We start from the raw sequence: 13,273 nt of genomic DNA on the forward strand, positions 1-13,273 counted from the left end.
CACATCAGCCCATATATAATCACACTATGATGACTCATAAATCACGTAGGATGTGTAACTCAAGTGCTCATCAGCAAAAAAAATCTTGGCTTACAGCCAAAAAGGGATCACATAACTTCCCACTCTTTCTAATCAATTTTAGGACCATAAATTTCCTAGCTCCAACTCTGGTTGGCCCTTCGATTCTCAAACCTGGAATCGAAGATCCTGGGAAGGTACACCTTTCGATCGGAAATGCTGGGAGTTAGGCTTCCTACCTTTATTCACATAAAATAAATATTTAGAGGGCAAAAAACTGAGGATGCTAAGCAGCAGAACCCATTAACAAAGCAACAAAACTGCCTGCTAGAAACACAGCAGGTAAACAAACCAGTAGATACTAATGCCCTTAAGAAAACAAACCCAAAAAAGATCACACAAAAAAGCTACTGCAGTTCACCTGTGGTAGCAAGAACAAAACAGGTCACCCCATATCATTTCTTTCATCCAAAACCCCAAATCTACATAACAAGAGACCAGCATTTAAAGTCGGAGCTTGATTAGCAATGACGATCTGCTTTCTGTAATTACAGATTTCTGGCCATTTCTGCTGCCGATTACGTCTGCCCTCCAGCATTTGTTTCAGAAAAGGCTTCCTTCCTCTGTTAGTGGAAATTATCCTTTTTCTCTCCTTCATATGGTGAAGTGATCTGAAACTAAAACTAAGAATCACAAGACTTCTTAGAAGGATATGAAGTTGGGCGTGCATGTGGACACTCAAGCATTGCCCATGTTTGTCAGATGTTAGACCTTGGCCTTTAGACAAAACTCCCCAAAGCCGCTTCATTGCACGGAAATTTTGCCTGGACAAGATTGTTGAACAAAATTAAGGGGCCCATTCTATTTCTATCTTGAATCCAACATGGGGAATCTTTTCAATTGGACATTGCCAATTTTGACAGTTTCTCCAAGAGACAAAAAATGGGAACTTTTACAAATCCATTCCACCCACTTTTTGCTTCTGGAAAAACACCTTTTGGCATGTTTAGAAAAGGTTTGTTCCTCAGACATCCAAAAGATGTATTTGAATATCGAAATGACTCTCACTCCATTCCCGTCCAAGCGAAGATTCCGATCTACATCCACCTGAAACGGAAAGACCTAAATTTCCACCGCTTTTGTCCCATCATCAGAGCTCAGTATTTAATGTCAAAGTGTTGGGAAGAGAGGAAGGAGACCTTTTAGTTTTAGAAGGACGGACCTTATACCCTTAACATGCTCACCTCAACTGAATTGGAAAACCATAATTAAACGCCGTTATAAATCAATAGGTATATGTATATAGTAAATTCCACTCTGAGAATCTGATACAGAAGAAATATCAAGCTGCCCACATGAGATTAGAGAGGAGGTCACCACCTTTACTAAGTCACCCAATCTGGTTACAAGTGTACTCTTTCAGTGAGATGATCGTGACGTATGGCCCTAACCAAAGCAGTGAAGCACTGCTCTCTTGGCATATATGCCAGTTTCTTCCTCTCAAGTAGTCTTTGACGACTGCGCCCTCCTTATTAGGTGAAAGTTAATCCGGTTGAGTTTTACGGAGGTGTCTGTACTGCCGAGTTCCTCACCAGCGGAGGGTGAAAGAAAGTTTGCTAGTCACGGTTTTCCTTCAACCCCGTTTCGGTGGGAGGGGAAAACCACTGTTCACCAAATGAACTGCAATTCAAATAACTAAACAGATTCTCCAGTGAGTTAATATCTCGTCGTTATTGAAAAGATAATGGTTATAGAATTGAGATCAAATCACCACCTAACTGTGTCAGTCAGCAACCTGAACCAGTATAACTGATCCCGTAAGAATTGTCACGGTACTGGTAGCAGTGTAATTAGAGGGCTCTGGTTAAAGGACTTGGATGGAATGGGCAGCTACGTCATCTCGAGCATGATCTAGGAACGGAACTCCATTGCCCAACACGATCTGAATCATCTGATATTTGTTGTGTACAAACTTATTTGAAGAGAGAGAAGGGAGAGCATGTAAATAGCAGGTGCCAACCTCCTTTTTCTTGAAGTGATGGAAAAGTCACGTCCTTTGCGCCAAACAATGGCAAAATGTTCCAACTTTCTCCGCACGGGCATCATTGAGGGACGTCATTTTCCACTTCCTTGTTTTGCTGACGTAAAAAGCTTCATATCCTCTTGCAGAACACTCTCCTCAGGGCAACAGAACTGACCTGCTTAACAGTACGTATAAGCAACAATCTTGCTTGGAAGAATGCAGTCCCAGACCAGAATATTCTTTTCATTTTATACATTGACCCCTGCAGGCTGCCATCTGGTAAGAGGAACTGCTTGTTTCTGTTGAAAGGTTGTTAATCAAGTGAAAGCATAAAGCTGGATGAATAAAATTCTGCTATCGACTACGCACTCGGTTCTGTTGTCCGATGAATTAATCAAGTTGGGAACGACTATTTTATGTTGCTAATGCGATTGTTTCTTCTCATTTAGTTTCAATAAGCATGTTTCATGTGGAGTTTAGCAATCAATGCTTCAATCATTCTCTTATGGAGCCCTCACTTCGCAAGCACATCCCTTAGCAAAGAACGTACTGGTAGAAAGTAAATATTTAGTTTGGAGTCTTATGAAGATAGATATTGTTAGGTTGTAGTATGACGGTCAGATTAAGTTTCTTCTGTTTGAACTCCATAAAGTTTGTCATCTACCACATCAAACCTGTCCGGTCCAATCCTTATCTTCTTTAATTTGATTGTGGACCATCATTATAATTAATGTATGATTGAATTCATTCGTTAATTTCTTCTATGAGTTTTGATGCTTGCAATATCTTTAATAGCCTACTGACCTTTGCCTTCGATCTTTTGGTTGGTTGGTCTCATTATTTTGAGATTATCTGTCCGACGAGAACCGAAGGTGGAAACGATCATGTATAATTCTTAGTATACTATGTTACAGTTGAATAAAGATCTGCACTGACCAATTACAGAAACCTAAGGCTAAGTCCCATCATGCTACAATTGCACAAAATGAAATTTTTGCTTTTTGATTCAGTACCGCATTGAATCGGCCGTATTTTGCAGAGAAATTTTTTCACAGATGATGGGACAGCAAGTTAAGATAGTTTTCAAATTGAATTGTTGATGGCTGCCCGACTATCCAGTTCTGTTGATCTCCGAATCTTTCCGGCTAGACCGAGTAACAGTTCAAACAAGCCAAGAAATTCTTGTCTTTTCTGGCATGGAGAGTTGCCCTCTTCCCACACATAAAAGTATCCAATGTTGAGAATTTCATGGAATAAGGATTGCACTCCACGGCTTTTGTTTTTCAAGTTGGTATTTGAGATTAAATTGGCCCCAAAACATTTTTTTCCCCTAAAAAAGTGACAAATAGCTTCAAAGAAAATATCCCATTTGAACGACACGCGATTTTTTTTTTTTTTTGTAAAATGCAAAATCCAACTTGCTGGCAACATGCCAATCGTATCCGCCAGTGCTAACCACATTTCAAAACGTTAAAAGAACGGATTCGTCTTCAAAGCGCAAAGATCAGGAATAGATTTCTCAATCACAACCGAACAGATGTAGATTTGCCAACTTTCTCTAAGCAGGGAATGAAAAGAAAATTACTTGATCCGACCAATCAGGAATTCTTAACCACCTAATTCAGAAATCACTTTTACCTAACCGGTGACAAGTCCTAACTCACCTTCATTCACAGTATCTTCTTGCTTTTTCCGGATGCATGACAGTAGACCTACCAAACCTTTCACTCGTAAGCGTTTGATCTATAAATGCAGTCTGTTTGGAATTTAACACTAGCAATTGCTGAGTCGGTAAAGCGACATGTTTGAAATTTGGGTGCACTGGATATATTTATATGCCATATTTTCAACGACAACAGTATAATGTGTCGGCAGCTTATACTTGTCACCAGGCTGCCTATATATTTGCAGCTTACACGAGCAACTGCACAATTGCTAAGTCGGTGAGGCGACATGTCTCCAATTCAACGAAGCAAAGATATGATGCCAGGGCTGCCTATACATTTCCTGAACAAGTGGGAATTATGGAGTTGTGCCCATTGAAATCTTTTTAGTTGTGCAGTTGGTGGCGAGGATGATCTTATTTATTTCGATCATAATGATAACAAAAATCTGCTTGGGAGACATGTCATAAAGAAAGTTGTCGTATCTTACATTCCTTTAAAGGGGAATGATCTGGTGAAACCATTTCGAGGGGTGTTCGGTAGGAAATAGGAATAAGAGGTTGGTCACTTGCTCGGCGGCCAGACCTTCGGACAAAGGACCTTTTGCTTGAACTGCTCACCATACAAACGTATAATTGCCAAGATGTTCGCCTTGCTTACAACTTTAACCTTTCTTTTAAGAAATTAGCTATTCCAATTTTGTTCTCTCATGAAGGTCAAACTTTTCTGGACTCTTCAGTGATTTAAGCATTTAGATCAGGTGTCAACAAGAGCTTCACGGACCTCAAAGATGGTAAATTAGACGACGTTAAGGGTTCAAAAGAGGAAGCACAAGCCTCTTGTTGACATAGTTTAGTTAAGGACGGGTCCACAACCCAAGGCTCTGTCCACCACAAGGAAAGTGAAAAAAAAAAAATCACATTATGACGAATGACCCCCATGAAGCACATAACCAAGACTGAACGATGATCGATCGAGCATATTTGGAATAAAATTCTAAAAGTAGAACCAACACGCCAAGAACATTCGCAAAAGATACAACATTCGGCAACCTCATGAAATTATGCTTTGAGGTTCTCATGAAATAATATTAGATTCAGCAGAAAGACAGAGTCGGATGCTATCATAGTTTTCTGTAAGAATTTTGCATAAATTTACTAAGCAGTGAAAAGTTACAACACGATCTCCTTTGTACAGACAAAACAGTACACACAGGCACCTCGACAACTTGAAAGGAATTGGCAACCGTGCCATGGACACATGGAATCATGAAGCTACATGAGATTGTTGCCACATACTAATTAAGCGTAGTGCCTTTTTCTGCATGTTATCTGTTTCTTCAATTCCTGCTCTAACATCTCAACATAAACGTTACAAGGCCATTGATGATCAAGCCACATATGAGAACAGGAAACGTGGGCTATTTTACATAATCACACTGCCGATGGAGTTGCAAACTATGTACAGTCAGAGCCAGTTTGGAACCACCGCCACAGCCTTACTTGACATTCCATTAGAGGGAGGACGAGTCCCAACTTTTGACAGAGAACGATACTGTAATTTCACACTTTCTGCATTATCGAGTGTCTTAACCACGTACCTGAAATATGAACAAGTAAACATCATGAGAACAACAGTACTACTATCCAATCAGAGAGAACAGCCCCAACTATTGATGATGTGGACAGTGCACAATGCTAAAAATAACACCAGGTGTTTGATTCCCACATAAAATTATTAGGGCACTCAATCGGCTAAAACATGAAAATTGACAACTTTGGTGGGCCAGACATGCAAAAAATATAAAAGCTACCTGCTCAAAGAGGCAAGTTTTTTCTATAGAGCAATGTCTCGAAATACATGACTACAGGGTTAGCATAATCACTGGGTCTTAACCAAGGTCTCGGTTGCCATGAGTCTCAACCTCATTATCATTTCTTCTAATGTGTTGGTCAGGTGAAGGTTCCTGAGCTCAACACTTCAACCAGTAAACTTTGGGAGAATGCCCAAAAAAAAAAAAGATGAAAAACATCGTTCTTTTAACATACACTCATTTTAGCTAATAAAACACGGTGACGCTGGTACCATCTGGCCATCCACATCCCATTTTTTCTCCTGTGAACTACAGAAGAACCGTGTTTTTTTTTTCTTTTCTTTTTTTTTTTTCCCTGTTGAGTGCGGAAGGGGGGCAGGGGAGTGGTGTTGCCAACAGCAGAACAGCTTCTTCATTTTCCAATTGGATGAACTACGTTTGGTGGAACTTTAGCAAGAACACTCATTAATTTGTCTTGCTCATGGTTTAGTGAAACTCTTGGGTATTCTAGCCCCAAAGGAGTTTTGGCAATCAAGAAAGCAGACAGAATTCAAATCCCATGGAGAACACCCTCTGCACAAACCTAAGCAGGTACAGGCCTTGGGGCAGGGTACAAGCAATGGGGTTTCACATTAACTTGGCACTATGTTAATCTGTAGTTTTGACATGTTAGAAAGAAAAAAAGCTTATGAATGCTCATTTGTTCAATCTTGCTTATGACAGTTTTCATGTTTATCGTGCTTCTGTCTTGCCATTTGAAAAGGTCCTCATGCTTTCCGGAGATTTACTTAGCAAACATGCCCAAGAGAATGACAAATTCCAGTCAGCTGTGGGGCAGGAGAGGCATGGAGAGAAAGAGAGAGAAAAGAGAGACTTTATTTTAGCTACTATCAATCGGACAATATTACCCAGTAGAAATGAAAGCAGTTGCATTTCATGAAAATCAGACAATGTGCTGCATTTAGCATAGCTTGTTTGCTAAGCAAAAGAGAGAGAGAGAGAGAGAGAGCAATTATATTTCACCACTATAAATCAGACAATATTGACATTACCTAGAAATGAATTTGTGGCCGTCTTTATGAAATCAGACAATTCGCTACTATCAATCAGACAATATTACCTAATGAAATTTGTGGTCGTCTTTATGACATTAGACAATGTGAACAACAGCTTGTTTGCTAAGCAAGATTGCTAGATCTCACATATTTCAGGAAACTAGCTTTAGGTATTTGAACATTGTGCATTCCGGGGCAAATTTTTGGAATCATGCAACTTATACAAACTTCCCCCTAATCTGATGAAACACATCCATTCAAAATATAAGAATAGAAGATCACATTATTGTCTGTCTTCAAGGTCATTTATTGAATTAAATTCACAAAATGCTTCCATTGGTTTTTGCTTAGATGCTGTCCATGGAAGACATACACTTGGGCATGAGCACATGCACGTGCATACATCAAAAAGCCTTAAACCTAGGCTAACATCCCTCAGTTTCTAATTTTCTGAGACCTATCCCAATCACCTATCTTTATTTTTATGTTTTAATAACATGGAAACAAATAGACACAGGTTTAACTAAAGGTTTAACCTTAGGTGTCCTTCAATTTCTGCTTTGCCACAACCTTGCCATCATGCACCTCAAGATTTATGTCCTTGTAGTCTTATTGTGGACTATAAACAATATCACCTCTTTCAAGACTAAAAGAAGCTCCAGCTAGAAGAATCACTTCTTCGCTATCAGACTATTATTTCAGTTATATTAAATCCTACCAATCACCTTTGCAAAAGATGGTACAAACATATGTGCATGCACAAATGACACCAGAAAACATTCTATTTTGAGATGCATTGAATTCCAATGTTGACTAGTCCATGGTGCCAACACATTATCAGTAGGAATGTTAAAACATCAAATGAGATATCATTGCTGAAAAAAACTAAAAAAGGACTTACGGGAAATTAAAAATAAAATGTAACAACCCGTGGAAATAAATTAACATTCATAGATACCACAATTGTGGTCAACTAACCATCCATTTAAGCACTGGGTTGTCACAACAGCCTCTCGTCCAACAAACCGCTGTGGAGTTCTCTTGTTTCCCTAGACAAAATTATTCAGGAAAATGATTTCAATATTCAAATAAGCAAGAAGTAAAACAATCAATTGTCACACCTTAATAATGACCCGATCACTGACAGCAAATGGAAACTGAACACCTCTGCTTCTTGAACCATCCAAAAGAAGTTCACCAAAACTACCCTTTTCCTGTAGATCTCATGAATCAGAACAGTATAGGGATTCAGAGATAGGCAGGTGATTTCATCCGCAAAGAAAGGCAAACAATCCAGACCTGTTCAAATCTTTCCCTTCTTCTTTTAGATGCTTTTGATAATTGAAACTCTTCCTCGCGTCGATAGGCCTGAACGGCAGAACGAAGAGCTTCACAATTATAAACAAAAATCAGTAAACCAGAAATTGAGCTATTAGCCATAACATAGAACAAATAAGTAGCAATACAAGATGAAGTAAGTCCAAGCAGAAATGGGCAAATTTTCTTTTCATATAATAAAATTTGTTCACAGAAAGACAAAAAGGATTGCAGCATTTGCATGAGAACAGCACTATTAGTAAGAGGTCTATATAACTGCTCCTGATGTTGAAACAGAAAAACACTCTTGGCGCAACTTTCAACACAATACCATTATTTTCAAAAGATAAAAATAATTTGGAAAGCTAATAAAAGGGTGATGAGTCCTGCCCGAAATTTCATAAGCTGACAGAGCTACTACAACAGTCACAATTATTAAAGGCACTAGGAATCATATCAAATCCTTTTGTTCAGTATACAAGAAATAATAATTCTGTAGTCCTTACAAAGATTTGGTGCCACAGAATCAGCAGAAATGGCTTGTCCACAGGTATAGCAAGCTTGCTGCACGATACCAGAGCAAATAATTATATTAGGTGTCAGATCATTAATGGCAAGAAAATAAAAATACTTACAACAAAGGGAATCAACGACTAGCATATTCAAAGCACGTTATAAGCACATCAACAGATGACTTACCAAAGAAAATTATTGACACAGACTAGGGAAGATATTCAAGAACTAGCTACTTGTTATGGATATATAACCAGGTTCCACTAATAAAAATGAAAGTATCATATAAATAATAAATTATATTTTCACTGAAAAACAGCCACCACAATGGCATTAGCAACCATTTATGGTGGTCTTAGCAACAATATGAGTTTTTTCTCAGCCACGTACTTGTAGACGTAGCTTAATGGGCATGACTTGGATGGGATCCAGATTCAATTCCAAACCTTTTCTCATCAATGTCCTTCAGAAACATTAACTCTGACTATCTCATCTGCTATGATGCCTCTACCACACCAGCACCACCTCCAATGACCAGCGACCAATAATGCTGACAGCAACCTTCAAGTAAGGCCCATAACACTTTTTTACTCTTCATCTGTTTTTATTATGTTTACTGTTTAGCGTTTGACCTTTTGTGCTTTTCCTCCCACTAAGGATTTTAACTGTTTCTTTGGGTCACTTTTCTATAATTTTATAGGATCTGAGTAGTTTTATCATTTTCTAGTTTCAACCATTTCTTTCTCCTTTCTTTTTGAGATATACAGTTGATCTGTTTCAAACCCCTTTCATCTGCACAATGTTTGGCGTTCTTGAAATATAGAGTTAGCTTTTTTTCTTTTTTTCTGCCATCATACACGTCATTATTTTGTCTGTTGTTTTCTCTCAGCCCTTGTTTTTCTTTATTATGTATGCTTTTTGCTGTTTGTGAACCATTATGCTCATTTTGTGTACCTTCATGTTCCTACACCAGGAACTCTCTGTATTGCACTATTTTTCTGCAGGTGATAACAGCTCTATTTTCTAATGTGCAGGAAGAGGAGGAGGAGAAGGTGGAGATGGAAATTCTATGGCAATGATGAATATAGATTATGAATAATTTTTTATCTTTAATTGCAGTAGGTATCATTTATGAACTTTTAGATTGAATGGATGATTTATATATGAGTTTACAAATTATTCGACTTGAACCTTGTATCTGCAATAGATTATCATCATATAGGAACTTATAAACTATTTTGATTGAATTTTTGGATGGTTGCAGTGTGTTAATATGAACTTATGTTGAAACTCTGACAACAAAATATTATGTGTTAATCCAAAAGGACCATCTTATATCTAACCTAAGTTATAGAAGTGGACCTTCTTCGGGGCCAAGGCACAATAGAGAACAGGCATTGTTTCTCCATTAAAGGTGTTAATCTTTCTCAATAGGTAGATAGTCAATTTAGATTCCAGCACACACAGGAAACCACAGCCTCAACTAGGGCTTCATTGTAAGGATCAGAAGAGCACCCCTCTCTCATGATAGCAAGGACTCACTACTCAGTGATCAGAGCTTGCCTATATGATATTTTCAGCTTTCATGAAGTGGGTAGACACATAACATATATATTCAGGATCCGACCTCACTATCAGCCTATCATGATCATACAACGTAACAACACATAATAAATCATAGATAAAAACTCCTGGCCTCCTTCAGCTTGAAGTTCTTCAGTCTATCTCCCCATACAAGCAGATCAGATGCTTGATCACTGGCAATTTATAAATATTAACAAGCAACCTACAAAATTAAACTCCTAATGGGTTTTAAAAATTATAGCCCTTTGACATATGGATTGTTACCAACCAGTTACAAAACAAAACTCTTAAAAGTTGGTTTGAATAGTTTGAAAGTACAGATTGTCATTGCATCTCTGCTGCAGCAACAGAAAAATTGATAGCTGCAGTATTTGATAAATTTTTAACCAAAAATCACCAAGGATAGTCTCAACTATTAGAACATATAAGCACAACATTAATCCTCAAAAAAAGGGAAAAGAATTTGCTCACCATTCTAAGAACCTGTTGTATGCCACCACTGCCAAATGAATGACCACAAGGTAGTATCATTGCATCATCCATGAGAGCACCTCTACACAAGAAAATAATACAACAATCAAGACCAATAATTGTTTCAACCGTATTAATAGTTTAGACAGTTAAAAGAACAGCAAAGCACAAGCCCATGCCTATAACCTTGATAGTTGATATGAAACAACAAAATACTAGATAACCATTTACGATACACATGACAGTTAAAGCACTGCATGGACCTCCCAGCAAATTCCAGACTAATTGACGATTGATATTCAATGCTGGTGGCATAAGTACCAGCCAAAAAAACTTCTACCTAAGCCATCCACCTAGATATCAGCAAATTAAGATACCAGTACACATGTATCTGCGTGGATCCTAATTCCAAACTTTGAAGGATGTTCACATCCACATGGTAGGCAATAACAAAGAGTTGGTTCACAATGTCTCCATGTGAACGAACAGTTAGCATCAGAAATTGTCATGTGGTGCACCCAGAGATGTACGTCATGCATGTTAGGCTGGGAGACCATTATATGCATGCACCATGTTAATAAAGAACAGCAGAATAATATAAGCTGCATAAAGCTTGACAAGATAAAGAAAAACAATGACAAGGTAACACAGGTAATAATGCTTCTTCAAAGGAAGACAGCATTGAAAGCCATAATAATCTTTGAAATCAATACCCAGCAGATGAAGAAGAATACTAATAGGCTCGGAGTTGGAGCCTGACTTACGTGAGTGGATCAGAAAGAATAGCCCTCAAAGAATCCCCTGGTTCACCAGACAATGGCGCATCTTTTCTCCCATTGAATCCACAACCATTCTCCCCTCCGGCTTCTTTATGTGCTGAAGAGATACTGGTTCCTTGCAAAATATGTGGATAGTAACTATCCGGTTCAGCAACTGTAACTGCATTCTTATAGCGCGTTGAACTACAATCATCAGGTCTACCTGGTTGGCATTCATTTAAACCCACTGCAGCACTGTTTGTAACAGTAGGATCCTTCCCCAGCCCTCCTCTTCCCATACCTAGCAGATCAAAATAAAAGTGAATACACAAAAAGAGACACCAGATAATCACGTTTAAATAGAAAAGAACAACGACCCACCATTCTCGAGAGAAAGGAGATCATCAAGATCCAAACATCAAAAGCCATTTGGTTTTACTTAGGTAGTCCTTTTCCTTCAAGCTAGTGAAAGAATGGAAATCATGATAGACAATCGCCCAATATAAGAAAACTGTACTCCCAGGGAAGTGAGTCGCTAAAAAGTCGGATTCACAAAACTGGAACACCAAAATATGATAGATAGGCCAGCAGCATTTCTTCATCAACGTCACCAGGTAAAACCACAAGAGGCCAGACGCAACGTATCAATAGAACTTGAACAACTCGGACTGTTCCGTTTATCCAACAATAAAGACACGTTAACGCCTATTAACCATGCCAGAGACTTGAACCAAAATTTGTCCGAACCAACAAAAAAAATATGAAATAAGGCGTACCAAAAGGAGGAAGGTGTTTCTCTGAATTTCCCTTGTTCCCGCCGTTTTCCCTCTCTAAATTCCCCTCGCGACCCTTCTCTGAAACACCCAGTAAACTGCCACCACTAGTACTATTCTCACCACCACCATTTCCATTGTTACTACTAACGTGAATATTTGTGTCCTTGCCGCCGTCATTCCCCGGCAGCATCGGCTTGCTCCCTCCTTTCCCGTTTACCAACGCCTCCATTTCCCCTTCTCCCCCGTCGTCATCCTCCTCGTCGTCCTCGTCGTCGTCCTCATCCTCATCATCGTCGTCGTCACAGTCCGATTCACCCCTCTGGCGCCAATCCCGCCCGTCGGAACGCCTGCTTTGACCGACCTCCTGGCCGCTGCCAGACGCCCCGCTCCGACGCTCCTCTTCCGAGCAGAACATGCCCCGTCGGAAATCACTCTGCCCGCGAAAATAACGTTCCCGATCATCGGAAAACAACTTCTGGTCCACAAAAGCGCCAACAGGGGCGGTTTTCCGGCTTGATCCAAAGGCCGCGGCCCCATCGTCGTGGAACACGATTGCCGGGCTTAACCCGTTCCCCATCCCCTCGGAGGCCATTTCCGGTCACCGGAAAAGCCCCCTTCCGAGAAAGAAAGTGCTGAATCTCCAATGGCGAAACCCTACTCCCCAAAAAGCGAGGGATTTTTTTTTATTTTTAAATAAAGCGAAATATCTTTTTCCGCTTCTGCAGCGTTTACTCGCCTTTTCCCCCTTCATTTCCTTTCCATATGCCCTCTCCTCATGGGAAATTCACGTAACTGCCACGCTCCTCGATGATGCCGGGCAACAAACCCATTTCCCCTCCTTATATGACTATAACCTTGTGATTTTTCATTAACGGTTATAAAACTAAACTTATCGCGTTATTATCGTGCCTTTGTTTAAATTGACTATAAAGATGCTGATGTGTGTTTGCGAGACTATATGGTAACGTACTCTATATGTTCGGTCATATATAATAATGTACATATATATATATGAGTGATGAAGTTGATATTAACTAAGGTTGGGGTGATGGTGGCAGATGTTGTTGAAAGTGTCACCAAGTGATGTCAGTTATGATAGATGGTGATGATGGAACATGAGCAAAAGCAGATAATGATATCGACTCATGGCGACACAGTGGTCAATAGTGGCCTTCATAATGATGAAGATGATCAATGGGACTTATAAATTATATATATATATATATATATGTGTATGTGTGTGTGACCATGTTTTTTAATTCAATTGATGAGTCTAACCAA

The 13,273-nt window shown here is 39.2% G+C and overlaps 1 protein-coding gene across 3 annotated transcripts; it reads right to left on the minus strand.

The window, feature by feature from the left end:
* Positions 1-4,834: 4,834 nt before the first annotated feature.
* LOC116262964 (U-box domain-containing protein 62) lies at positions 4,835-12,708 on the minus strand. 3 transcript variants are annotated; one of them, XM_031642518.2, is made up of 9 exons: positions 11,993-12,706; positions 11,440-11,517; positions 11,223-11,352; positions 10,459-10,540; positions 8,397-8,454; positions 7,873-7,961; positions 7,695-7,787; positions 7,552-7,622; positions 4,835-5,305 (listed from the first exon to the last, which is right to left on the minus strand). In XM_031642518.2, exons 1-9 carry the CDS (start codon positions 12,582-12,584, stop codon positions 5,173-5,175), a joined length of 1,326 nt encoding a protein of 441 aa, XP_031498378.1. In that variant the 5' UTR covers positions 12,585-12,706; the 3' UTR covers positions 4,835-5,172. The 3 variants fall into 3 exon arrangements, 2 of the variants coding, with proteins under 2 accessions (XP_031498378.1, XP_031498377.1); XM_031642517.2 differs by having other exon boundaries at positions 11,223-11,517; XR_004174547.2 differs by lacking the exon at positions 4,835-5,305 and having other exon boundaries at positions 7,580-7,622; positions 7,873-7,941; positions 11,223-11,517; positions 11,993-12,708.
* Positions 12,709-13,273: the final 565 nt, after the last annotated feature.

Source organism: Nymphaea colorata, chromosome 10 (assembly GCF_008831285.2).
Source record: "Nymphaea colorata isolate Beijing-Zhang1983 chromosome 10, ASM883128v2, whole genome shotgun sequence".
NCBI classification, from domain to species: Eukaryota; Viridiplantae; Streptophyta; class Magnoliopsida; order Nymphaeales; family Nymphaeaceae; genus Nymphaea; species Nymphaea colorata.

What these genes read in the sequence shown, in the direction of transcription:
- LOC116262964 (XM_031642517.2), bottom strand. Translation starts at nt 12,584, where the DNA reads ATGGCCTCCGAGGGGATGGGGAACGGGTTAAGCCCGGCAATCGTGTTC. An exon ending in GAAACACCTTCCTCCTTTTG is followed by an intron (nt 11,518 to 11,992) that starts GTACGCCTTATT and finishes TTGATCTGCTAG; the next exon opens with GTATGGGAAGAGGAGGGCTG. An exon ending in GTGATCGGGTCATTATTAAG is followed by an intron (nt 7,623 to 7,694) that starts GTGTGACAATTG and finishes AATTTTGTCTAG; the next exon opens with GGAAACAAGAGAACTCCACA.